We start from the raw sequence: 27,973 nt of genomic DNA on the forward strand, positions 1-27,973 counted from the left end.
TAATTCCATAATTACCCAAGTAATTACCTAAAGGAGGGCAAAATTCACAAAACCCTTAATGATTTTGGCTTCATTGGCGAATGTTTGATTTGAGAATTTTTTCAATTTTTCGTGTTTCTGAAACGTTTATCAAAGTCCATATTTTTCACTATACGCTCACCAAACAACCACTGACAATATACTGCATATTTTAATGCTTGTACATTCACATGTCATACCCTTTTTCTGCACGATAATAACAAGTACTGAAATACGCAAATATTCCCTCAATCCATAATGACTGTTTGCCATCATGTTTCGCCATTTTTTACGGATTTTCCACTACACACAAGCCAAGCAAAAGGGATCTCATGGCGCGGAGAGCCATTGAAGACAAAAAAAGAGGGGTTGTGAAAGAAGTTGAAATTATCAACCACTTTACATATTTTTTCCTCTCCACCCCATCGGCACACAATAAAGCCAGACGCATAGTGATGATTTTCAATGGGGCTTTCCTTTGTGGAAAGTGCGAAAATTATTACATTGCAGTTCCAACCCCTTCTTCACACTCTCTCTCTCTCCACCCCCTTTTGCCAACACTCTTTTCAGATCATTTGCACGATGAGCAATGCGACACTCTCTTAAGTGGTTTTCACGGAGGCAAGAGAGGGAAAAAAAAGAAAAGCTGTGGCGGCTTTGGACGGTGGATGAAAAGCGCCACAGAGGCGCGCAGTCAATGAGTTGGAAATTCAAATTGCAAATAAACAACAAAAGGACGAAATTAACTCTAAATTCTGCAGTGAAAGGTCAATAATTGGGCTCATAATTTCCACAATGGGCCGCTCACACCAACCCCCCCGAAATCCAGAGGCCATTCCTCCCCTATTACAATTACAAGCTTGATTTTGCGCGAGCGAATTTGTGGCATATTTCTGCATTTAATGTCATCAATGTCAAACAATTCAGCGGTTCAATCAATGGTCGTGATAATTGTTATTATTTACCCTGTTATTGAGCCGCGCTCGCAAACCATTTCCATCCATATTTTGGCACTATTGTTTGCAAAAACACACTTTGAGTTCATCTGTGGGGGTTTTTAAAAATTCAATAGCCTCTTTCACTCAACATAACCATCATTACAGCATCCCTTATTGCTCTGCTCTCTCTCTCTCCCTTTCTCTGCAATTGGCAAAGTGTGATACGCAGTTGTATAAATGTTTTCGGTGTGTACGAATAAAACCACATCGTAATAATTATTAAACTGCGCAAGGGAATGCAAATCCCAGTTGCGAGCCATCCTCTGAAATCCACCCCAACAGCCAGCACTCATGCTAACCACTCTTATGTTTGCCCATGATACAATTCCACCGCATTCCTTTTGTTGCGCCCCAACCGCGTTCGCGGCGGTCGGAGGGTTGCGTCGCCGGCGGATTGGGGTGTTTCGCGGAATCCGCTCCTGCTTTTATCTCGATGGTGTTTCGGACACATTTTATCAGCTTCACATGGGGATGAGAACACCCTCAAAGCGATCTAGCGATCATGATCAGCCCTGGAAGAGTGGATTAAATTCTAATTCTGATGGCTCTGCAAAAAACTCCTCTCTGGTTGTCCTGCTAAAGACGCAGAGCTGAGCCTGAAATTAATCCACCCAGAGAGTCCCTGAAACCCCATTGTTACTCTCGCAGGCGTGATGCTGCCTTCCATTCGAGCACCGCGCGTATGTGGAAAAAAAGGAGCACAAAGGATTGTTCTCGGGCAGAAACAAAAGAGTCTAATACGACAAAAATTACACCCTGACAATACCTAGAAAAAGTTTCTCCATTAATTTTTGACGCCTCGCGCGGCATTCACTCTCGCACTTGCATGGAAATTAGGAGACACCTCAGCCATATTGCACATTCCAAGGGGCAGATATTATCGGAATGTCTGTCGGAAGTGGTGTACAGTTTGTGACAGAAGTGTTAGGAATTGAAAATGGAAAAATATGAAGAAAATAGTCATTTTCTGAGTTATTTTCCTTATAAAAATCAATTATATTGCTTTTTATAGGTTTAAAAAAGATTCTGGATATTCAAATGATCCTGAAAATCAACAAATTTGTGCCTAATCTGGAAATATTTCTCTTTTTCTTGACATAATTGTGCATTTATGTTGAAAATAATTTCGTATTGGCTGAGAAAAAGCTTAAAAGTCAATAATAACCTCAAGAAATGTCACTTCAGTCTAAAAGAATGTTTGAAATATAGCAAATTCAACTTCATAATCTAGTAAAAACATTTTGATATTCACAATATTTACTCAATTCAAGCATTCAAAAGGATTAAAATTAGTCAAAGAAGGATTTTGTAAGCCAGATTCATAACCTCACAATTTAGTTAGAATTTTTCTATGCATTTTCTAAAGACAAAATTAGAAAATTAAAACGGAAATTGTTCATGTATAAATTCTGAGACATTAAGATCATTTCTTACAATCCTAAATCCAAGTATTTGAGCAGCTTAAGGCTTCTAGATTGCAATCAGTTAGAAATGAGCGTAAGAAACAGTCGAAGGAGTCTAAAAAATGCCTTCAAAGACGTTCAGAAACGTCTCAAAGGGTGAAGATTCTGCGCAGAGTGCAGATTCAAGGCATATTATCTCCCCCTTGGCACATACACACCCTCGACGGGGTCTCAATGGGTGGATTGTCGTAAATTATTTCATGATTAAAAAATATGGAGATCATGCATGTGCCGCGATGGGACAAAAAGGGGAAAAAGGGCAAAATACCTTCGTCTGCGGTTTGTTGTGACAATACTGAGGGTGAAGTTCGTGGTGCGAAAAATGATACCGCCACGAAGGAAATGAGCACTCTCAACCCTATTCTCACAGCCTGTATTCGGGACATTGTCAGTGGCTTTGTTTACCTGCGAATGAAAGAGAGAGAGAGAGAGAAAAAAAGGCGTTGTAATTAAAATTGATACTTTTCCGCCAAATAAAAGCTATTTCTGGTCAATTTGTGGGCATTTCTGCGCTGTGTAATGGAATTTTTGAACAACCCCAGCCAACAATATTTGCCACAACTTTCGCCATAGTTTGCTGAAAACCTTCCCCGTCTGTGGCGAATGCAAAACTATTTTGATATGAGGCTTTTTCGGTTTTAAATTGATAAATGTCTCTCTTTTTGACAGCAAATATGGGACTATCCAATTAATTATAAATCACTTTCCAACCGATTGTTTCTCAATTTAATGGCATTTCCACACTCGATTAATTCCACTGTCGCTCGTTGTGATTAAAGACTTTTCTTTCACAACCATAAGTATATCGAAACCCATTGGAAATCTGTATTTCTGTTCAGTTCCAATTTTGTGCATTCATTAAAATTGTCCTTTCCCGCTTAATCACTTCTCTGCAGCTCTCGCGGTGGAAAATTGAAACTTTTCCCGGGGGTGAGAAGCGATGGTAAAAAAAATTGGGAAGTTATAATTCATTCAGTGTGGACGCAATTTGTGTGCATTTTGCACTAATTGCTGGAAATTTTGAATGTTTGCCAGAATTTTAGTGTGATTTATATTAAACAATTTCCATTTCACTGGTGAAAAAAAAAATTCAGTTTGCATGCAAATCCTGCACCTTTAAAGGCATTAATTAAAATTCCACACACAAATAATCCGCATGTTTTTAATGCGATTTATTGTGCGTAAGATATTTAAATTGAGGCATTCAACACAGAGAGAGAGTGTCTTTTGGGGGATTTTCGGCGATGAGTGATGAGCATATTTTGTTGGTCAGTGATCTCAGGTTGTGATAATCACCAATTGTTGTCTCGCATTGTTCACATGAGACGAGGAGTATTATTTGGTATCATGATTCACTCTGCATTGCAAAGATCTCTTCAGTGGCATCACTAAAGTTGCTATTTTGCATGTCGAGGGGTGAATGTGTCATGAATTCATCGACGCTAAGTAGTCATTATTAAGGGGGAGATTATATAGTCAGAAGTGGTTCAAAAGCATAAATTATTCCTTTCTTGAGTGCTTCTTTCACTGCCAAATTAACCCGATTCTTTTGATTTTTGCGTAGAAATAATCACAATAATTCTTTTATAGGTTATGTAAAGAATCAAGGATAGATTTAGTAAATAATTCACATTCTAACACATCAATTCTTATTCTCAAATTGAAGAGATCGACAGTGATTGGTAGAAATAAGCATTTCCATGCAATAAATTTCCCTTTTTTGAACTCTTGATGCTGAAAAACATTTCAAATTGTATAAAACTCGAACATAACCTCAAAAAATAGTCATTTAAACTTCAAAAATGTTACTTTTGAAAACCTATTGGACGATTTTATCTATAAACCATTAATTTTGAATTCATCGGCAAATGAAAGGGGATGATTTTGTGATCAAAAAAGCTTCTAAACGGAGCTTTTAAAGATTTCTTGGTGATATTTTTGAGGTTATGGTCGAAAAAGATGACCAAAACAGTGTTTTTATGTCGATTCTTACAGAAATTTTGGATGGAAACTTAGGAAATTCACTTAAATTTAAGAATCAATGTGAAAACAGATCACAAATTTCAGCAAAAGCCGAAAGAAATTACATTTTTGAGGTTATGATTGGCGCTTAATTCTTTCCTGCTAATGTAGTTTAAACAATCTGAAGTTTTTTGTACACAAACGCTAAATTCTGTTGAGAAAAACAGAAATAATCCCAACATAGGCATAAATCTGTCTTAAATCAATTACATAACCTAAAAAAGTAATAAATTTGATTTCGCAAAGGAAAAATAACTTAGAAAATGCCTCAATTTGTAGAAATAGAAGCTTTAGCAATACAAATATTATTCCACTGCCACAAGAGCTGTACACCACTTCCGACCATAATATCTGCCCCTTGGTCTTGACATCTGAAATTCTTGATTCTCTGCTTATGAATGCAAATCAGCGGCTCGTTGCAAACCCCTCGGACGGCTTTAATGTTGAACAACAGCCGTTTGCCCACTCTCAGTCGTCTGTGTACTTATAGGTGTCCGACATCGTTCGTCGGCCGTGTACAATTGATGTCACCAACATGTTTAATCAAAAACAAGGGGGTTCTCGGTCGCCCGACTCTTCAGAAAGTCCACCAAGTTTCTCCACTCACGAGATCGTGTTCTGCATGGCGTCTGTTTGCGGTTATGCTCGGTGTGTTTTAGTGCGAGAGAACTCATTTTGCCCGAATTCACGGCGTCATTCGGGCAAAAAGGAGCAAATCAATATTCACTCCTCCGAACAGAAAATGTTCATTGTCTCTCTAAGGACACGTAAAACACCCCCGCCAGCGAAGAGATATACATTTTTCCGAGCCATCAACCTTTTGCCACTCTTCGCAGCGCGCTTTTAGGGGCCAAGAGTGCGCTATATACTTTGGCAGTTTTGAGTATGGTTGGAAAATGAGTGCATTTTCTTGTGTCAAATTACAAAAGCGCCTCAGCCTCGGTGAGTGACTTGGGGAATACAGGAAATTGAATAGAGAACACTCAAAATGTTGTTCACAAGAGAAACTCTCGCTCTCACTCTCAAACCCATCCTGAACTTTATATCCTTCGCCCCTCCACTTTTTGGTTTTCAATGTGAGCAAGTTTCCTGCTGGCGGAAATCTCATGGAAAAGTTGAGGCATTTAACATATCTTCAAATTTCCTCCCATATGCGCTCTCCTCGAGCCAGAGAGTGAGCTCAGAAGTGTATGAAGGATCCAGGAGTCAGACGAGAGTGGAATGGAAAAAAATATACAGCCAGAGCTATGGAGAAATTGGCACCCAGACGTTTGCACTATGATTTCCCATTGAATGTGGAAAGTTTGCCTGGATCCGGAATGTCAGGGGAGACGTCTTTGAAATGGCAGAAATCTGCTTCTGATACTCGGTAATTGAGTAGCAAAAAGCACTTCATTCCCCAAGCATTCATCAGGGATTTAGTGAAACTGACTAATGAGAGGATATCATGGGGATTGTGCGCTAAGGCACTGCTATTGCCAATTTGCGTCTTATCGTGCGTTTTCAACTGTGTGTTTTTTTTCCTGGGACTCCTGATAAAGTCATCAAGACGCACAACAACAACGTCTGAAGGTCAAATCGCGCGCAATATTATCAAGAATCTTGTCCACACGGTGAACATGACGATTGAAAGTGTAGATAAGAAGTCATTAAAGGTCCCATCTAAGCTGCTACATTTTATTAAATCCTCTTCTTCTTGGCACAAAATACAGGTGAACATGTAATTAGGGAATCTCTTCCCAGCATCTTAAGGCGGCGAAGTGGTTTAGTGGAAGCCGAACACGTTCATGCCGAGCTCCACGAACTTGTCCATGCACACACCGTTCTCACGGAGAGTGGCGTCGAGCTCCTGGAAGCGCTGGGACTCGAAGACCTTCTCCACGCCGGCCTTGAACTCGTCGCTGGTCAGGAAGGCGACAATCTCGGCGAAGACGCCGCCGTTGGCGACCTTCTCGCGGTGGAGCGCGCGCAGTTCGTTGTGGGGCAGAATGTCGATGATGCGGTCGATCAGGCCGCACAGTCCGCCGGTGTGGTGGTTGCTGAACACTCCGGGCAGAGTGTCAATGGCGATCTCAGCGTCGACGGCGAGGATGGCGCGGGTGGCGATCTCCGTGGGCTGGAAGTGCTGGCCGAGAGCCTGAACCTCTGGCAGAGCTTCGATCTCCTTCATGACCTCATGGAAGGCCGGGGAGCGGAGGTACCTGATGGTCTCGCGCATCTCCTCGTCGTTCTTGAAGGCCTGCTTGACCAGCTTGTGCATCTCCCTGTGCGGCAGGAGCTTCACGAAGTCCATGACGTCGCGGTGCAGCTCCTGCAGCTCAGGGCTGATGTCCTCGGGCATTGGCGGTCTGGGGCCGGGCATTGGGCGCGGGAAGGAGTGATCGTGATCGTGCTCATCGTCGAAGTCAGGCAGAGGCCGCGGAGGCAGCGCCAGGGTCACGGCCACAAACAGGGACAAGCAGATCAACACTTTCATCTTGGCGTTTACTCGAAGTCACTCGCACTGAAACTGTCTCAAACCACCACTGAGTCCCATCTTTTATACCTCCCCGCAGAATATCTTCTTGCTAGACACCTTTTGCGCACTGATTGCGATTTTCCAATTAATTAACTCTTGTCTCTGCCAGTGTTTGCGTGCTTTTGGTAATTTGGAAATATCAACAAGCACTGGAGATTTCTATCTTTACTATTTTCAATGACTTTCGGTGATTTTTCCACAACTTCGCCATATTCTGACTCATATTTGTGGGTTTTTCTGGAGCGAAAAGCTCCGCGATACTCGAGAAGGAGTGGAGAAAGAAAACAAGTGGGAAACTCCAAAGTCATTCACACCTTCGATTGTTGTCTTACAAATGAATGATTGTAGAGATTGCGACGAGCTTTTGGCGCCAAAAAAATCACAGTCACTCTGATAAGATTCAAACTTACTCACTCATCAAATATGGCATTATTCAATTATCAATGTCACATGAATCATAATTCAACCGTTCATTTTGCATTGCTAAGACTGTTAAGAAAACCACGGACTTTTGAATAGAATTCCACAAAAATTAATTTTTTTTCGTGTCTTTTTCTAAGGCTTTTCCAAGTAAATAAAATATTAAAATCTTGATTTTTTCTAATAATTAATCAAAATTTGAATAAAAGTAATCAAAAATGATTATTTTCCAAGTTAAATTGTAAAATAATCTAGAATTGAATATTTTTAGTAACATATTCTGAAAATATTAGAATATATTTAAATATTTTCAGAATATTCAGAGTAAAAGGACAGTTTTCTCACCCCAGGGAAATACAATCGGAACGTTTACATGCTTTTAAAGCTCAATTGCTGCCCTCTGGTGGCAATTTGTGGAGAATTCATTTAAAAAATTTTAATTTTAATAAAATATTCAGACAATAATCAAAAAATTCAGACAATAAAATCAAATATTCAAATATTTCTTGGAATAATCAAAAAAACAATTGAAGTTTGTATAGATAAATGAATACTTCTTCTTCACAATCAGCTTCTAAAAGAGCATTTCTTGCTACTTGGGTATCTGAATCGCGAGGCAGAAGAATCTCAATTGGCAATCCACACTTGTGAAACACGCATGAAACATTTACAAATACTTGTCTCGCGGCTTTTCGCCCCTCCGTTGGCAAACATGTTAGGAAAAATTTTTTTCTATAAATAAGAATTGAATTACCCAATGACACTCCACTCTTATCACTCTCTCGTGTCGCCATGAGCGAAACGTGAGACATGGCGGAGGAGCGGGTGAATTAACTGCAATATACAGAGAATCATCCGCTCAGCATAACACTTATTTTGATTGTTTGATTGCCGTCCGCGTAAATAGTATTAAGTAAATTATGTGTAAGGCTGGCGAGTCAATTTGTGTTGTCAGTTCAAGTGTGGGATTCGATCGAGCGAGGCACGGCGAGAGTCACTGATAAGATATGAGTTCGCGGGGTTTGCTGGTGATGCTGAGTGTCCTCCTGGGGTGGCAAGAGTGCATTGGGAGTCATCTGAACCACCCCAAGTTGGGCCATGGGGCGCCCGAATCCCGCGAAGAGGTCAAGAACCCGGGCAAATTCGACCTGCGGCAGGACATCGATGACTTCCTGGATCTGATTCCGAAGGAGGAGGTGAAGAATCTCACCAGGCGCTACTATTTCGGCGACCAGGAGGTGCGCTTCGCCTATGAATACTGCCAAAGTGAGGAGTTCCTGGCGCTCAGAGAGAAGATTCTCAACTTGCCGGAAGTGACGGACTTCCTCAAGTACCTCAATGAGTCGGAGTTGAATCTTGTGGAGTTGGTGAACAAATTGGCGAGAATCGTCGGACCGCCGCAGGACGCTTTGGACACCGAAGAAGTCTCCCTCGAAGACAGAAGCCGTGAGCAATTAGCATTCATTCCACAACACCTTTTTTTCCCCCGTCAATGACCGAAGTTTCTTCTACCCTTTTAGTGGAAAGTGCAACGCATTTGGGCGGTGTGAGTGGCTTCGTGGACGCAATTGTGGCGCTCTTGCCTCAGGATCAAATTCTCTCGCTGTTCTTCCTCAAGTTGGAGACGAGTTCGGCATTTTCCAACCTCATCGAGCGCATCGGCAGCAGTGAATTCGAGAGGGTGCTGGATTTCGTTGAGGTGAGACGCCGACCGCCCTCGGTCAGCTCTCAGACGTTGCCTAATTGAGTGATATGTTTAGAATTCCAGAGAACTCAAAAGCCTCCTGGCCACACTTCATCAGCATGGCATCGACGTGAGCAAAATCGTGCAGTCCGTTCAGGCATTCTTCGGCTGGGGCTCCTACTGATCAACTGCCGTATTTCTTTCACAACTCTTTATTGTCTATCTTCTGTCAATAAAACAGTTTTTTCTCCCTCAATTGAGACCAAAGACAGCCAAGCCCAGATTCACGAGCTTGTGCACATCGAGTCCGTGCTTGCGGAACCGCTTGAAGAGCTTCTGGGCGACTGGAGACATTTCCAGATTCTTCAGAACCTTCCGGAATTCCGGCGTGGAGTAATTGGCGACGAAATCGGCAAAGTCCTGACCCAGAGCCACCTTCTTGTCGAAGCAAGCCTTCAGCTCATCCTTGGGGAACAGCTCGACGACATCATTCAGCAGAGCATTGAATCCCCACGTGTATTCCATCCTGTCCATGGTTTCTACAAGAAAATATCCTTCAAACTCCCACTTTTCCACCCACGCTTGGCAATTAAACTCACCTGGCTCCTCGAAATCCTCGCCAACAGGCGACAACTCGAAGTACTCAGCAAATTCATCCAAAACTCCGTAAACATTGAGACCAGTTTCATTGACGAACTCCAAGAACTTGTTCACTTCCTTGAGTCCGAACAAATTGTCCCAATGCTTGGCGAATTTCTTCGTTCTCAGATAGTTCAGCGTCTTATTGAGTCCGCTGTTGTTTTCGTAGTGAAATTCAGCCACTTCCAGGACCTCATCGACCGGCAGGAGTTCCACAAAATCGGCAAAGTCGCTGTTAAGTTCAGGCGTGAGGAACAACTCCAAGTCAAAGTCCTTGGACTCCTCGACGTCGCTGGCCAAAGCCACACAAACCAGGCAGAAAATAGCAATGAAACTCTTCATTTTGCAATGGAAGTTAGACCCAAACTGATCTGTCTACCTGAGAATCACACCTTTTATATGCAGCATCAAGTGTTTAGACAAACTAATCCCGGATAGAAACACTTAATTATCCGCCATACTTACTGACCCACTGACTTTGTGGCTTGGAAACAGCTGCAGGATTAAAAAGCTCTCAAAAAAGCAGACAAAACAATAAATAGCTTTCCCTGAAATGCCTCTTGACATTGTAAGAATGTACAATTTCAAGATCTTATGATTGTTTTACGAAATGTGGCAATTAATGTCATAAGAGAGCGCTGAGTCAAGTTTGTTAAATATAAAATAAACAATGAAATAATTATATGTTCATGATTACATGTTATTGACGCGTGAAAAAAAGAAAAATGTTCAAAAAAAGCAATTCTGCAGCTGTGATTAATCATGAGTCATGAATCAAGCGGAGGTTTCGAGACCAAACATTAATTTGAAAAAAATCCTTTCATGTTTAGTTAGACTAGAATTTAATTTTTCAATAATAAGCCCTAAAATTATTATTATTCGCTACGAAAATAAACGAGAAAGCAAACTTATAAATTTGCCTGACACTTCTAGAACATGAAGTTTTTAGACTTTCTTTAGTTTTCATCCGATATTTCTGCAAGAATTCACTTAAAATCGCATTTTTTAACATCTTTTCCAACCATAACCTTGAAATGTAACTCAAAGATCTTCAAAAACTCTGTTTTGAAGCTTTCTAGAAAACAATATCATCTGGTTATGATTTGCCAACGAACTAAAAAATTGTTAATTTTCAGTCAAAGTCGTTTATAGAGTTTGCTAAATTACCATTTTCCAGATCCAAATGACTATTTTTGAGGTTATGTCCGAGTTCAATCCAATAATCAGTCAGAATAGAGTTGTTTATTGTATATAAATGCTTAATTCTACTAATGACTGTCGATCTCTCCGACTTGAACATAAGAATTGATGTGTTAGAATGTAAATTATTCACTAAATCTGGCTTAGTTTCGTTACATAACCTAGAAAAAGACTAGAAAAGAATATAAACCAGACAGCAATTAATCTTTCGTGATGATTTCCATTCCTAACTTTTCATTTCAAATTTATGTCTATTACTTTCAGAGAAATTTTCGGTCATATTTCCTGAGAAAAATCCAGAAATGTACAAAAAAAAATTCAAAATGTTTGCTTCTCAAAAATATATTTCACATATTCGATTCAAAATCAATTCCAGTTGAAGAATTCCTTCACGCCATTGACGAGCTCATCGAGGGAAAGTCCGTAGCCATTAAGACGTTTCAGCAAGTCTTGGATTTCCTCAGAATTCTCAGCGAAAGCCTCGAATGCTTTGAAGTCGTATGAGGAAACCTTCTCGTACAGCGCCTTGAAGTCCTCGCTGTTGGCGAGTTTGTCCTCAAGCAGAGCCTGCAACTTGTCCAAGGGCAGCAGGGCGAGAACCTCGTCGAAGAGTCCCTTTACACCGCCCAGCCTCACGCCATGTCCAAGGATAACGTCGGGAGTGACGTGAGGAAGTCCCAGGAGATCAGCGAGCTGATTGAGCAGAGCAGTTGGGTCGACATTCTTGCTTTGCAGGTACTGCAGAAGGTCCTTGACGTCGGGATAGGCGAAGGTCTGGTCCCAAACCTTGCGGAAACTCTCTCCTTTGAGGTACTTGACGAATTTCCTGGTCTCACCGTCGAGAATGAAGTATTTCGTCACCACATCCTGAATCTGGTTGGTGGGAATGAGCGCGGCCAACTCGTTGAAGTCCGACTCCAGATCCCGAGGCGTGGCGGCCAAGGAGCAGGCGCAGAAGGAGAGCAAAATGCAAGCGACAGCGATCTTCATGATTGCAGAACTGATGCATTTGCAGGTGAATTTGGGTGTATTTATACTCCTAAACCGGTGAGTTGAAGTACAAATACTTCAGCTGTTGAGAGACTCTTCGCTTGGACGAAAGCATTCCACATGGAGATTGATAAGACAACTGTGGTTATTTTGAAGACAGACTAAGTGGTACATTTAATTTATTAACGGTGTTCGTGGCTGTTGTTCAGTTGCTATTTGATTTTTTTTTCTATTTATTGATGAACGCGGATAAATCTTAAGTTCTCGTGTTGCAGCACAAGTTTCTGATAAGTTCCTATAAAAATTTCTCAGACTTCTCTTTCTCTGAGTGTTAGAAACTGCAGAATCTCTTGATTAAGACCAAGTATATCAGATAAGTGATTTCAAAAAAGGTGTTTTGAGTAAATATTCTAATTTTTCAATATTTTATCTCTCGTCATAGAATCAATTTTGTTAATAATCATAACGATTTTAGCTCTTGTTCGTGCTTTACTTGCAATAACTTACTCAAATTTAAAACCATTCTTGGTCGTCTTTCAAGAACTTTGAAAAAGAAATTTAAAAATTTCTCAATCGATATTTTAGTGAAAAACTATGTTTAATAATTTTTATAGAGGTTTTTCCGAACATAACCCAAAATTCAATATTAAAAAACTACTTATAAGATTTAAAATTATTCAAATTTTATATTTTCAACAGTCGCAATTAAAGATTTTAACTCAAAATGCTTTATTTTATCAATAAATACGAAAAATTCTATTTTTATCATGAGAATAGGTGTTTTTGGCATTATTTTAATTATTTTTTATTATTTATTGTTACAAAATTTACCAAATATTACAACACTTCCACTTCTTAAGTACTTCTGAATTTTAATAAGCTGTCAAATTACCAGCAAAAATTAGATGAAAATCAAAAATCATGTATTTTTTTTCTTTAAAATATATTTTTATTGGGCATTAAAGTTTCTGTATGCATAATTTCCCATTATTTGACTTTAGTTCCATCCAAAGAATTCCTCCACGTCGTGCAAGAACGCGTCGACATCGAGATCGTAGGACTTGAGGGTCTCGAAGAGGTCCAGGAACTGCTCAGAGTTGTTGACAAAGTCCTTCATGGCGTCGTAGTCGAAGGCGGCGACGGTGTCGAAGAGCTGCTTGAATTCCTCGCTGGTCTGGAGTTTCTCATCGAAGAGAGCCTTCAGATCGGCCAAAGGCAGCACGTTCACGAGCTCAGTCACGAGCTCCTTCAGACCTTTGCCGGGCTTGCGCACGAGGAAGCCGAGATCGACTTGTGGGTGCTTCAGGAACTTGGCGACCTGATTCACGACGGACTGCACATCGACTCCCTGGCTCTGGAGGTTCTTCAGGAACTGGAGAACGTGCTCGTTGGTGAAGACTTGGTCCCAAACAGCGGCGAAGGTCTCGCCCTTCAGGTACTTGACGAACTGCTTGGTCTCCTTGTCGCTGGCGTAGTACTTCAGGGCCACGCGCTTGAGCTGGGGCAGATCCACCAGCTTCACGAAGTCGTCGAAGTCCTCCTTCAGGCCACGAGTGGCGGGAACGGCGGAAGCCGAGGCCAGGACAGCGGCCAGAGCGACGAGAGCAATCAGAGCGATCTTCATGTTTGCTTGAGAGAATCACGTAGGAAAATGACTTGTTCCCTACCGGATCTCCGGATCTTTATATACCCGGACAGTGAGAGACTCTCCGAGAAATTGTTTATTTGCATTAGAATTAGTGGAGCGTGCTTGAGAAGTCTCAATGAGTTGAGATAAGACTGAAACGGATCTGAAATCAAGCTGCACACTTATTCCCATGAGAGGTCCTTAAGAGCTTCCCACCAGCAAGCACTTGACGAAGCGTGTATAAAAGACGTTCCCGGAGACATTTCCAATCAGTTCAAACCTTCACTTCGGGATCAACAGAAAGTCTGAGGAAAGCAAAGGAATAAAGATGAAGTTCATCGCTGTTTTCGCCATCATCGCCGCTGTGGCTTCCAGCCAAGCCTTCTCCACTGTGAATCTGTCCCAGACTCGTGGTCTTGATGAGGATCTGCAGGAGTTCCTGGACCTCCTGCCAGTTGACGCCTTCCTCAAGCTGGCCGTTGAGTACCTCGGCACCGACAAGGAGTTCCAGGAGGTCGTGAAGTACTTCCAGAGCCCCGAATTCGCCAAGATGTGGGATGGTCTCTTCAAGAACAAGGACGTCATGGCCGTGCTGAACTTCGTCCAAGCTGCTGGACTCGATGTCGTGAGTCTGCTGAATGAGGTCGCCAATCTCCTGAACTTGCCCCCAGTCAAGCCCGCTCGCCGTGGAACCGGAGTCGATGGTTTCCTCAACGATCTCCTGGCTCTCCTGCCCAAGGACAAGCTCGTCGCCCTGTTCAAGGAGAAGCTCGCCACCAGCCCCGAATTCAAGGCCATGTACGAGAAGATGACTGGCGCTGAGTTCAAGAAACTCACCGACAACCTGCTGAACAACGCCGAGGTCCAGGGATACTTGAAGGAGCTCAAGAGCAAGGGTCTCGATGCGCTCAAGTTCGTGCAGGTCTTCAAGGAGTTCTTCGGTTTCCCTTAAGAAGCCAACTAGTCATTCTGACATGTGCCGAACCATGATGTTATGTAAATAAACTATAATGAGTTGCTTTGAAATTATTCCAATGATTGTTCGTTGATTCACTGGGCTGGATTTCCAGAGACGCAAGTCGGCGAGCACACAATTCCCCATACATTCCGGCGATAAATGCCACTCTTGTGAAATCACCAGGGAAATCAGCGGAGAAAATCGAGTGCATAAAGCTAAAAGATGTTGTTAATTGGAATTCTAGAGTGAGTAAATGTGATTGATTGGAATTAATTAAGATTGAGGAAAAGTGTCGCTGAGACTTTACCCTGGGCGTCATTCCTTCATGACACACTCCATGAACTATAAAAAGCTCTCGCCGGGGAAATGGAGCTTTCAGTGTTCAATTTTAATCAACTCAACGTTGTTAGTCGAGTGTGAAAAAGGCGCGAAAATGAAGTTGCACGCAATTGTGTTCGCCGTTCTCGCTGGAGTGGCTTTTGGCACGCCTGTGGGGAGCTTCAAGAAGGATCTGGATGAGATTATTGGTCTCCTGCCGGTTGAGAAGATCAAGCAGATCGCTGAGGATTACTATCACACGGATCCTGAGATCCAGGAGATTGTGGGTTATCTCAAGAGCGACGCCGCCAAGAAGATCTTCGCCGAGATCACAGCCATGAAGGATGTGAAGGAGTTTGTGGAGTTTCTGGGCAGTCAAGGACTCAATACGGAGAAATTCTCAAGCCTGGAAGCGCTTCTGCGTCTGCCCAATTATCCTCCCAACCCCGCCAAGGCTTCTGTGGCCAGAACAGGTGGTCTTCGAGGACTCATTGCCGATGTCAAGGCTTGTCTGCCGCAGAAGGAGCTCCGCAGCGCTCTTGTCCGCAAATTGACCAACAGCCCAGGATTTTCTGTGGTGTACAAGAAAATCCAGGAGTTTGACTTCATCCACCTCGAAGAATACGCCAAGGAGTCGGAGGAAATCGCTGCTCTTGTGAAGAAAATCGAAAGCTACGGAATCGATGTTGAGCGAATTGTCAGGCAATTGAGTGCAATTTTCGGCTGGCAGAAAACCTCAGATGATGATTTTGATATCGATGAATAGTTTTTGAATACTTTGAATTGAAATAAAGACATGATTTTCCCTCCCAAAGTCAGATTGAGTGTTAACGACGTGCATTTACCAGATTACTTCGCTTGTCAATTGCTTGTGTGGAGAAAATTGATTGTGAATCAGATTGCAAATATTGTCGTGATTTTCTGCAAAAGGAAAATTCCACATGACACGCAATTACATTCCATGGCCTTATCATTCCAAGACGCAATGCTTCAAATTCTCTCACAGTTGAAAACAGAGGCAAAAAGCTCAAATAAAATGGGAATTTTCACTCATACCGGTTTGATCTTGACTTTAATTTATTTATTTCGCACTCTAATGCACCCGATTAGTCGCATTGTTTACCCAATCTCAAGTTCTTTATCAGACTCTCGATGGCCAAAGGGATGTTGCAAAAGTGTTATCAGCCCAAGTTATTGTCTATAAATTCACAGACTTTCGCCACACTGATAATCAGTGCGCTTTCTAACTAAAAAGATGAAACTTTCTGCTGTTCTTCTTCTCTTCCTACCTTTCGCTTTCTGCGAATACGAAGGTGATGTGGTGTTTGAGGGAAAGTCTGTCGCGTCCAGAGATCTTCAGCAGGATCTCCAGGACTTTGCCGATTTGATTCCAATGAGTGACATTATGAGCGTCGCCTTTTCCCACATTCTCACGGATCCTGAAGTGCGACAACTCTACATTTACAGCCAATCGAGTGAGTTTAAGCAACTCTACGCACGAGCCATTGACACCACAGCAGTTCATGAGCTCATCGCCTTGCTGGAGAGCTACAATCTTCCCGTGATTTCCACTCTCAATGACCTCGCATTCATCCTGCTCCTGCCGGAATATGTTCCCCGCGGAAGAGCCGTGACAGCTGGCGGTGTTAGTGGACTTGTGGATGCAATTCTTCGTCTTCTGCCGCGTGAGAAGTTGATTAAACTCTACCTTGAGAAGCTGATGTTCAGTCCGGACTTCAGGAAGCTCATGGCGAATTTGGCATCACCAAAGACAGCAAAAGCTGCTCTCAATGTTGTGGTAAGACACTCAATTATATTTCATATTCATCATAAATACCATTTCCTATCTTTTCCAATAGAACAATCAAGAGGTGAGAATTGCCTTCAACGAACTGCAAATTCGAGGTATCGACGTAGTAAAGATTGGCAAGCAAGTTGTTGCGTATTTCCTTGGTTTGCAATAAAGAACATACAACGTCTTAGCCATAAGATAGAGTGTATCCCATTCCCTCCATCAGCGTGTTCTTGATCGCTGGCTGGAGCATTCTTTGGATGTACGACGTGAGAATTCCCTGAACTCCCTTCGAGAACAGGTGCTCAACCTCGCGCAGGAAGGCATTGGCGATCTCCTCTGAGGCGTCCGTCTGCTGGATTGCATGCCACATCGCCTGTTGCTTGTATCTTCGCCTCCGCAGATCGTCGTAGAAGGAGAAACTCTTTCCCTCCAAATCATTGTCCACACGATGCTCAATGTCCAACTCGTGACCCCGTCGATGCACTTCCGGCCGGAACAGATGCATCTTCGAGTTGATTCTGCGGAATTTCACATCAGTCGGTCCTTCGCAGCCATGAGCAAAGATCGACATGAATCCTGGCTCGGCGAAGTAAGAATCTGTCCTCACGTTAACCGATCGCGATTCACTCTTCTCGAAGCTCTGATTGGGCAGCACGGACGTCTGGAAGTCAATTCCGACGCGACGCAGTCGCAGAATCATGTCACAGTGACCGCCAACTGGCCTCAGAGTCACCCTGCCGTAGATCGTGAGATCCGGAAAGGTCAATCTCGTGTCCAGTGTCCGATTGTGTGTAATCAACTGGCATTTCTCCACGCGCACCTGCCAAGACAGAGATCGAAGAAGTGTGAGGAGATGCAGCGATCCATTGTATGCTTATTCGCCTGAGACAACTCCAAGGGGGAGATATTATGGTCAGAATGGTGTACAGTTCAGTGAAAGTGCCTAACCATTTCCAATATGGTGCATTTAGAACTTGCTTTCAACAGAAATAACCGCAAAAATTGGAGAAACCGAATTGTTTCTTACAATTTTCTAGGATATGTTATGAATTTTATCAATGTTAAACTGTTTATTTACGCAAAGATTGATCATAACCTCTTAAATATTGTTTTGGAATGCAAAATTATCTGTTTTAAGAGCTATTTGATAGATTTTCTGCTCTAAAATAGCAAAATTTCCTCAGTGTTGTCTTTAATAAACTTCCGAATAAGTTTCTTTCAAAGATTCTTTTCGACAACTCAAGGAAATTTTTAGGTTATGTTCATCCAAAAGAGCGACTTTAAATTGAATCTCATCAAAATATGCACTGGAAGCTTTAAATGTTTCTAAAATACTATTTCTCTGCAAGTTTTCAAGGTCATACAAGTAAAAATTGCGTCTTTTTTTAGGACAAAGACTCCTAAATTTGAGGTTATGATACTCTAGGCGGTTGGAAAATGAGGAAAACGCATGTTTTAGGCACTGCAAAAGTCCTGGAAGTGTCTGTGATCTACTGAAATTGTGGTGTACACTATTATTTCCCCTTTGACTCACCCATTTGGTGTTCTTCGGAATCCTAAACTTAACGTTTGAAACATCCACGCTCGTCGGCTGCAGACTGTTGAGCGCCTGCGAGAGCCTTCCTTCCGGACTCGCGTCCTCGCGGCCGTCAAACTGCACGGGATATTGGTAGTTGAAGGGCTGCGTGATGGTGTAGGTGGACAAGTCGATGAAGGATCGCGACTGCGATCTCGCCTGCGACTTGTACAGCATCTCATCCAGCGCCCCCTCGAGGCGATTGTAGCATTTCGGCGGCTGTCCAGCTGCGACTTGCCGCGCAATTAAAAGTGTTAATGTGAACAGGAACACTGATCCTTGCGGCGTCATTTCTCCAAACTTCTCATCTCACTTTGCACATTTTGCACTCGACCAGAGAGCGCGTCTTCGCCTGTGGCCACGAATGAACTGACGCTGCAATGTGAGCTTTCTATTTCATTCCGGGCACAAGAGATTCCATCACTTGTCTCACTGCCTTTCCACATGTGAAACATCATGGAGATCATTTGCAATTGTTTCTGTGTGAAATTCCCCTCAACGCCATCCGCCAAGATTCACCATTGCGGGAACAATTGCCCAAAGAGGTGGAAGATTGAGTGTGTGCAAAAACGCGAGTTCCATTTCAGTGGCCACCCACTGTCAACTTGTCTTGCACTCCCAACTGCACTCCTTCAGCACGTCACAGCTATTGCATTTGATGAAGGCATTTTCTAAATCACTTTGCTGCGATATAGTCGATTGTATTGCTTTTCTAGGTTATGGGATTAAATTTAAAACCTCTCAAAATCATCAAATTTGTATGTAAGCAGGAAGTATTTCCATATTTTTAGAAGATTAAAGCATTTTGTATTCAAAATAACTTCATATTTGCTCAGAAAGAGCTTAAAAGTCAATCATAACCTCAAAAATATCATTTCAGTGTAGAAAAATGTCTCTTTTCTTAGTTATTTCTGCGGTTTGTGCTTCAATTTCTATTAGAAACATTCTGATATTCACTATATTTACTCATTTCCAGAGTATTTCAAGAAGGATTTCTTGACTGGATTCATAACCTCACAATTTGGTCAGAATCTTTCTGAGAATATTTCGAAGACGAAACTAGAAAATGAAGACAGAAATCAGATCTTTCAATCTCAAATCAAAGCATTTGAAGAGCTTAAACTTCTTGAGACGGAAAAAACCAAGATTTCGAGTCTAAAGAGCTATGAAAAATGCATTTAAAGGTGTCCAGAAGTGTCTGAAGTGGTGTAAAGATTGAAGGCAAATTATCTCCCCCTTGGCTTGAATAATAACCAAAAATTCCTAGAAAATATTCACCGGAATTCAAGAAATTCTTTGAAGCAGTAAGAAAGATTGCAAAATGCATTTCACCGTTTTCAATGCGTTCAAAGAAATTCCTCAAATAACATTCATTCCAGACTGCTTAACAATTTTGAGGATTTGAATCTCAACTCCCAAAAGCCACCAAGTCTTACAACAGGTTTTGTCTTCACTCTCTGCTAATGCTTCTGAATGTGTACCATTGAAATGTATCAAAGATGAGGGAACAGAAGAGATTGTTCCACGGTCAAAGAGTTCTCTTTCTTCACTTGAACCACTTTCATCGGGCTGAGAAACACTTGCACGGCGATGCAAGAAGTTTCTCCCAAGGAGTGGGAGAACAATGGAAATATCTGCGGAGAAATTAGTGACTAAATCGGGGGATTTTGGCTCACAAAGTCACCCAAGAATTCACGCTTCCCCTCGCAATGTAATTTCACTGTGCGAATCCGCCTCCATTTCCGCTGATTTTTCTTTCTCCTCCAGCGAAGTTGTGCAATTTTTACTGCGACATTTTTGCACAATATTATGACAATTTTACATGATCAACTTGGGGACTTTCTTTCTCTCTTGTGCACGAAGGGAAAGATATATGAAAATGTCTTCATTTGACGCTGATTTCATTTGTAACTTCACACAGAGTTGGAGGAAGTTGAAAGCAAAGCGTGCAATTTTCCTGTGCATCTCTCTGACTTAGATAACTCAATAATTGTAGGTTGTCACAGTTTTGCCGCTTTCACCTCTGGCTTAATCCGACACTTTTTTTTTCTAAGATTCACCCATTCGGTTTAGCTTGAGAAGAGCAACTGGAAAATTGATATTTTGTGAAAAATGAAAGGTAAAAATCAATTTTAATTACATCAAAATCACATCAATTCATTTTGTGAGTCTCATTCTTTACTCCAGGATTTTCCCGGGAAAACATGACCCAATGATGAAATTTCTACCCCGTCGCTGTGGCTTATCCTATATCATGCCCAGCCAACATTGCCGTGACAATAAAAATATATCCAGCCTCTCTTGAATCCATCGAGGTGTATATTTCATGTTCAACATAAATCCGCCACTATGGCGCAGAATTTATTTCTTATGTAGCGTGTCGCTCCATTGGAAATTGATAAAAATGTGGCTTATTATTGGGTGCAGATAAAAGATACTGAATGTGACATGAAAATGTTGTTTATGTGGAACGGTGTTTCGCGTAAAAGGTGAAAATGCGCCTTTTGTGTGGAAATCTCAGAAGACGGCATCATTTTGGCGTGTTTGAGGAATTCTCCATGCTGGAATTCAATCGGAAAATTTTATATTATCGAGGAAGAAAAAAAAAACTTAGTAAATTCCACCAACAGAGCTGCTGCATTACTTCCCTGTGCGAAACATGATATTTATTGTGGGTTCCTGCGCGATATATTTTATATAGACTTCCCCCCTCCCCCGCAAAAACATATAGCGTGCAGGGATTTTATTCAATTTGGCGCAATTTTCACGCGGCTACATGGAAAGAAAATGCACGCCGACGATATACGAAATTCTCCCAATTGAAAGTATTTTATTTTGAAATTCTTCACTTCTGTGATTTTGACGAATGAAAGCATTTCGCATTGACAGCGGTTTATTTTCATATTTTTCCCTCGCCTGTCACGCTCAGTGCACCCACAAAATATTCCTTCCCTCCGCACATTGCGGCCTCTTTCTTCAATCACCCAAAGTCGACAGTGTGTAAATGAAGAGGGATTTCGATATTATTCACAAAATGCTGCACATTTCTGCGTAAATCATCGGCCGTCACAGGCTTGTCTGCCATCCCCTTTTGCCACCATCAGGCGCCAAAGGCACAAGCCAAGGGGAAGAAAATATGGCTGAAATCTTCAGAACCACTTCCTGAGACTTCCACGATTTGTATGAAGAATCCTTAACACTTCCCAGGACTTCAGACTGCATAGATTGTTTATAACAAGACTAAAAATCAACAAACAACTGAAATCTAACCAAAAACTAACTCAAATCTAACTAACAAACTTTTAAGCTTCACGTTTTCACACTATATTTTATGATTTTCTTCCGCGAAAATTGCACTTATGCTATTTTTGGGATTAAAATCCTTTTATTAAATTTTATTTCTTTAAAAAAATTGAGGTTATGTTTGATTTTAGAATTTTTTTTTCTTAAAATCACGATTTTCTTTGAGTAAAAATACGCAATTCTACTAATAAAGTGAAAATACTCTAAGTTTAGGCTAAGAATTTCTACTTTAAGATATTGTTCAGTCTTAAATCATACACATAACCTAGAAAAATATGTCAAAATGAGGACTTGGATAAAAATTGATTTCTCAAAGTGAAATAATTAACAGAAAATCAAAGCTGTGTAAAAAATATCATTTCTTAAATATTCTAAAGATCTGTACATCACTTGTGGCCATATTATCTCCCCCTTGGACACAAAGAACACGCCACATTTGTACTTCTCCCGGGATTATTTGAATATTTCATACACTCTTCCGCTTCTGCAACGACCAAATATTGGCGGAAAATGCTTCTCACTCTCAGAAATGCCAAAAGTTTTCTTTACACTTGATCTTCAAGTTTAAATGTCGCTTGATTTAGTGGTTTGGAATGGCCAAAACTATCGTAGATGAAATGATCTGTGCAGACAATGAAGACATATTTCACCTCAGAACTCCTGAATGGGTAGAAAAAGCAAAATATCCGAAATATTTATAACAAATCCACCTTTTGTACACATTTTACATCAACCGCCAAGCATCTCACCGCTTTTCCTCACCTTCGCCGCCATTAATAAGGGAAATTTCCGTGGTGATGTGGAAAAACCCAACAATACCGACAAGCTATATAACAGAAAGGGAATGGTTTTGTGAGCGCCAGCAAGAGATACTTGAGAATTTATGCTTTTTTTTTCTCCTCTTCTCTCCCCAATTGAATGCCCAAAAGTATTTCTGGGAGTCTTCCGTTGCATTGTTATTCTTCACTTGTATGGCTTTGTTTTCACTTTTCAACCCAGACGAAAACCCATGAATTCGACCAAAAACAAACCCAGCAGAACATCAAATAATTTCGTGGTCAGAGCTGGAGATTTTGCACTCATTTTCCCAGAGTTCTCGGCATTTTCACCGAATTTCTCTATTTCATTGAATTCCACACACACAAAATGTGCCAGAGAATGTCGAGTTGAAGAATCTCTTCAATGTTCAACATGAAATGCACTTCATTTGAACCCCATTTTCCCTAAGAAAAAAATGCTGTGGGGGGTGAAAAACTTTGTGGGTTTCACTTAAAAACATACAAAGCAAAGATTAGAAAGCATATGTAAACACATCGACTGCTTTTTCACACTTGCGATGCATTCTTGAGGTGTAAAATATCATTTTGTAGTGTCAATTGCCGAGGGGTCAGCAATTCTGTGGCATTTCACACTGGATATTGCGCCTCGAAACCCAAGCAACACCGCGAGTTTCAATATAGAATGCTATCCGACCGTCGAGCATAAAAAAATGCATAAATACGAGCAGCATTTCGTATTTATATTGCAAAATCGAGAACTACTACAAAAAGATGCCCAAAAATTGGTCGGTTCTGGGTTAATGAAGCATACATTTGTCGGTCACATATAATACTCATGCGACTCGATGCCGACCGGGAACTGGTACACACGATCGGCCCCGAAGTTGACACTCGGGCTCCGTTCGGCACCGTACTTTGCGTCGCATAAAATTGCGTAAAATCACAAACTAACATGCATGTTTCACTGCATTTCATGCGTGAGATTCTTATGCAAATATACACGTCTCGTATAGAATACTTTTTTGCAAATTCACGAAAAAAGAAAGATTTTTCCACCCATTTTCCGCATCATTTTTCCGGGGTGACGGAGGAATTAGAGTTTTGATCATGCAAATCAAACTGATCATTCATAAGATTGACCGAGAACTCGATATATCGATGCCAGAGTCTCTAATTACTTGCATATTAAGTGCAAAAGTTTTCATGTGATTTCCTCGAAATGCGTTTAAGACAGTGCCGCGTGGTGGCGCTTCACGCGTGTCGAAGACTTCAGCGAAGGGAACAGAAAACACGTGATGAAATGACTGTTATTTCGCAGTCATCTGACCACCAATTTTTCACCACGGCCGCGACTTGAAAACGTACTGCATTAAACTGTCACATTTTCCTGTCTAATCATCTGGTGTCACTTGGGAAGTGCGTTGGCGACCCCTCGACTTCCACTTTGTTTACCGTATCTCTTACGCACGTATTAGAAGACCTCTCTATTCCATTTAGGAAATATTTAACGTGGTGACAAATACATTTTATGTTTTACACGTTTGCCTAGTGTTAAAATGAAATTTAATACGGCAGAAGCAGGAAAGGCGGCAACCCCATTCATTCGCAAATTGCTTCTGGCAACAGGAGAGTTGGCGATACTGTCGTGTGTGTGCCGGAGTTTCCATGAGGAACTGCGGGGGAAGAGTGAGAGGCCCGGAAAAGAGTGAGAATCCCTCCTGGGTTAGGGAGAAAAAAAAGGAGGCGATGTGTTACACCTGAAACACTGCCTTAATATTATTCCATAATGCCTTAACATTTTGCAATAATAGCGCCACACACTCGGGGCTCCTTTGAATGCGGCTCTCACGCTGTGAGTGTGTATAATCGCTCTGCCCCCGAGGATGGCGACAGGATGTGTGGAGAACATGTGTCTCTCTTTCATCAACAATTTTCGTCCGTGAAATCTGATCCTATTCATGACAATTTTTTTTCACACCTTCTCTCATTTTAATAGTCGCTCACCTTTTTTCCCTCCCCCGCCAAACACACACCCTCCAAATTATCCCAGCCTGTTCGCGCGTCTGTTCTCGCAATACGCAAACAATATCGCAGATTGTATCCACACACTTGAAGAGTGTTGAGATATGGTGGAAATTCCCGCTGTGCCAAAGGAATTTTGCTAGGCAGAAAATAGTGTGCGTCAAGTGCTTGTGTTTCAAACACGTGCAAAAAGCATGTCAAGGGATAAAACTAATAAGACTTAGCGAAACTTTTAACACCACAAAAAATTCACCGACGAACTGAAACGAAACAATAAATTCCTTTCTCGGAAAATTTGGATTATGACAAAAAATTCTCTTTGTGCTCTCTTTAATCTAAATCGACAGGTGAATAGAAAACTATGAGAAGTCAAAATTTCAATTTTTTTTAGCAAAATTTGCCGAACTTGAACTCAAACACTCGATAATGATTATTTTGTAAATGTTTCGGTTGGTTTTAACGTTTCTTTTTTAAAGTTGAACTAAAAAATGGCAAAGTTAGTGTCCAAATCAATTCCTAATTCTTTTCATAACGTTTTTGAAAGTTCTACATTGAAGAAAATAAAAAACGCAATATTTTTCATTAAGTTTTTTAGGAACAAACATTGTGGGAAAATCTTGGAAACCTGAATAAAGGATGTTTTTCAGAGAAATGTTTTTGCGAAATATACTGCAATTTAAGGCCGTTTTCATACCTTTGAACCATAAGATACAAATTCAAATGTTTTTAGTACTTTTATACAGACAAAAAACTATCCGAAAATATACAAGACGTAAATTATGAAAAATCGACTTTTCACAGTTTCTGATTCACCCGTCGAAATGTATTTCAACAAAAATCAATTAGAAAGAAATTTTTTCGCGGTGAAAATTCATCAATGCAATGTTCAAAGTGGAATGACAACTAAAAATACCTTTCTTTCTCCAATTTGTTTGAAAAATAGTTTTCCACTCGAATGCGCAAAAATCTGCTTTTGTCACCGGCATAAATTCCATGTGGAGTAAATAAAATAGAATGAAATAGAACAACGGAAGTGCGAAAGGTAGAAAATGAAATGAATTTAGTGGATCATTTGTGTGTCTTTTGCATTAACGCGCGCTTTCTGTGTCGTTCTTAATGGCGAGAAAATCTCGCGTGGTGAATTAGATTGGAAAGCTCAACGGCCCACGGATGAAATTGGGTTGATTGACAATCTATGTGTGTGTGTGTGGGTGGGAAGATGAGGGAAAATGATAATAAAAAAGATTTTCTCCCAACAAATGTGTCACTCGTGGAGCAGAACGCTAATTCTTCTTCCCACGATGAACTTGCAGAAGGGAAAGAGAGCGCGCGATGTGGGGAATGATTTTATGTGTTATCGTTCTCGAAATTCAATTTAGAATCACCGAAACGTGAATAATAAAGTGTTCGCCTTGGTAAATACTGCGAGTTTTCGTATTGTTGTGCACAAAGTACGCGCAAATCACTCTTGTGCGAAAATATACGACATCACGGAGAGTCTTGGCAAGGCAGACATTTTCATCATAACACACACTGCAATTCTCTGGCGGCTGAGCCAGAAAGAAATCCTTCATATTTAGGATCTCTGATGCTGACAATTACTCAAATCGCAACTCAGGGTGAAGCTCACGTTGAGGATTTATTCTTTGTGCCAAAGGGAGAGCAAATCGGATTACATATGAGAATCTGACAGATGAAGATTGGCAATTGATACATGATTATTCTGACATCCGTTCGCAAATTAATTTCAGCGCAATGTTGACAACAAACAAATTAATTTTTTAAGTCAGTCGAAAGCTTTTGTGAGCCCCAGAATCAAGGGGGAGATAGTGTGCTCTTAATCTGTACATCACTTCAAATTTTGAGACTGTTTTCACAATAATTTTCAAATTATAACAAATATCTTTAGTTTTCATGCGATACTTCTGTAAAACTCCACTTAAAACAGCTTTTTTGAGTGTATTTCTTAACCATAACCTCAAAAATATCACTAAGACTTCAACTATGATAAAATTATCTTTTATGATTTGTCAATAAACTCAAAATTACTGATTTCAGAGTCAAAATCGCCCAGAAAATATTTTAAAGAAACATTTTTCAAGTCCAAATGACAATTTTTGAGGTTATGTTCAATCTTAGCACAATTTTCAGTGTTTTTTGATATCAAAGGTAAAGAAGAGCATTATTTATCGCATGAAAATGCTTAATTCTGCCAATGAATAGCAATCTTAAAGACTTTAGCATAAGAATTGATGTGCTAGAATGCCAAATATTCACTAAATCCGTTCGTAATTCGTTACATAACCTAGAAAAGGATTATTTCTTCATACAATTGTAAAGAAATCTAAATAATCTGGATGATTTGTCAGTAAAAGAAGCACGCAGGAAAGGAAGATTGTGAGTTTTTCAATACTTCTACTTCTTAAGTACTTCTGCTGAGCTGTACGCCACTTCTGACTGTTTTCCCCTTGCCCAGAATTGAACAACCCCTCAAATAGCAGGAAGATATTGTCAAATTGATGAGCTTTCGCTCCACATTTCGCTGAAATCCCATTTTGTGATTCAGATTCAGATTCAGAAATCAATTTAAATTTAAATTTTGTCAAAAAAATAACGCTCCCACTTGTGCCACTCACAATTCATCCCAACATAAAGGCTTGGGAAAAGATATGTAGTAAAAGTCGCAGGAAAGAGAGCTTTCTGCCGGGAGTGAAACTTTATGTCTCCGCGCGAGCTTATGCTGTTCTTCATGGTTGTCAGTGAGACTTCTAGGCTGTAATGTGTCTCGCCATTTGTGAATTACAATGCGCGCTCTCTTTTCCCCCGCCGTCGCGGAATGATAATGCTAATGATGATGCTCCTGATCCGAGAAAGTTCAAATGTTTCGTGAATATTTTGTGTCCCTCAGCGCACACAGCCTCAAAATGATATCGCGCGCGCGATGGCTTGGGAAAAAGGCATCATCATTTGCCTCATTGCGCTTCCCATTTCACCACCGGCGCGACGACTTTGTCTTCGCGCATTCTTCATGGGAGAAACTTTTGTGAGGTGCACGATTAAAAATTAAAATCGTCATAATCTCACACATATGGCACTTGAGACATGATTCTCAAAACTTACCCGCAGTGAAAGTTGCACAATATTTTGCCACTGAAAAGGTGGTGAATTAATTAACAGCGCTTCGTTTATACTAAATTTAAAAGGAAAAGTCACTATTCGATTTTTGAGGAATCTTAAGGGTATGAAAAAAATCAAAATTTGAGGAAAAATAATCAAAAAATTATTTCAACAAATATTTTAAATGAATAAAATTGAATATTTTCATTTCATCCAATGTTTAAATATCCAATATTCCAATATATCCAATATTTAAACATAATCAAAAAAAAATTATGTGTTAAATATATTGCAAATATTTTATTTAATTGTTTTATAAATTTCATTTTACTAGATTTATAAAGGTTAACAAAGTATTTAGAGGGTAATTGTTGAAATTGTGGTATAAATTGGTTTGGAAAATACAATCGGAACTTCTACATGCCGTTAAACTGCTGCCCTCTAGCGACAATTTGTGGAGAAAATAATGAAAATGTCAATAAAAATCACCAAAAATTGATTGAATAATCACAAAGTTATGGTTTGA

The 27,973-nt window shown here is 40.7% G+C and overlaps 4 protein-coding genes across 4 annotated transcripts; 2 read left to right on the forward strand and 2 right to left on the reverse strand.

Moving 5' to 3' along the window:
- Positions 1-6,161: 6,161 nt before the first annotated feature.
- LOC132259022 (uncharacterized) lies at positions 6,162-7,136 on the reverse strand. Its single transcript, XM_059756553.1, has one exon. It carries the CDS (start codon positions 6,975-6,977, stop codon positions 6,267-6,269), a length of 711 nt encoding a protein of 236 aa, XP_059612536.1. The 5' UTR covers positions 6,978-7,136; the 3' UTR covers positions 6,162-6,266.
- Positions 7,137-8,397: 1,261 nt separating this feature from the next.
- On the forward strand, positions 8,398-15,666 carry LOC132260981 (uncharacterized). Its single transcript, XM_059759432.1, has 8 exons — positions 8,398-8,885; positions 8,960-9,138; positions 9,200-9,305; positions 9,365-10,116; positions 11,485-11,977; positions 12,954-13,719; positions 13,853-14,520; positions 14,828-15,666. The coding sequence occupies exons 1-8, from the start codon at positions 8,447-8,449 to the stop codon at positions 15,619-15,621; spliced, it is 4,197 nt and encodes a 1,398-aa protein (XP_059615415.1). The 5' UTR covers positions 8,398-8,446; the 3' UTR covers positions 15,622-15,666.
- A 397-nt stretch (positions 15,667-16,063) lies between these two features.
- On the forward strand, positions 16,064-16,844 carry LOC132259023 (uncharacterized). The gene is made up of 2 exons (XM_059756554.1): positions 16,064-16,653; positions 16,715-16,844. The coding sequence occupies exons 1-2, from the start codon at positions 16,111-16,113 to the stop codon at positions 16,817-16,819; spliced, it is 648 nt and encodes a 215-aa protein (XP_059612537.1). The 5' UTR covers positions 16,064-16,110; the 3' UTR covers positions 16,820-16,844.
- LOC132259024 (uncharacterized) lies at positions 16,835-17,724 on the reverse strand. Its single transcript, XM_059756555.1, has one exon. The coding sequence runs from the start codon at positions 17,348-17,350 to the stop codon at positions 16,835-16,837; it is 516 nt and encodes a 171-aa protein (XP_059612538.1). The 5' UTR covers positions 17,351-17,724.
- Positions 17,725-27,973: the final 10,249 nt, after the last annotated feature.

This window comes from Phlebotomus argentipes, unplaced genomic scaffold, assembly GCF_947086385.1.
Source record: "Phlebotomus argentipes unplaced genomic scaffold, Phlebotomus argentipes genome assembly scaffold_18, whole genome shotgun sequence".
In the NCBI taxonomy this organism is placed as follows: domain Eukaryota; kingdom Metazoa; phylum Arthropoda; class Insecta; order Diptera; family Psychodidae; genus Phlebotomus; species Phlebotomus argentipes.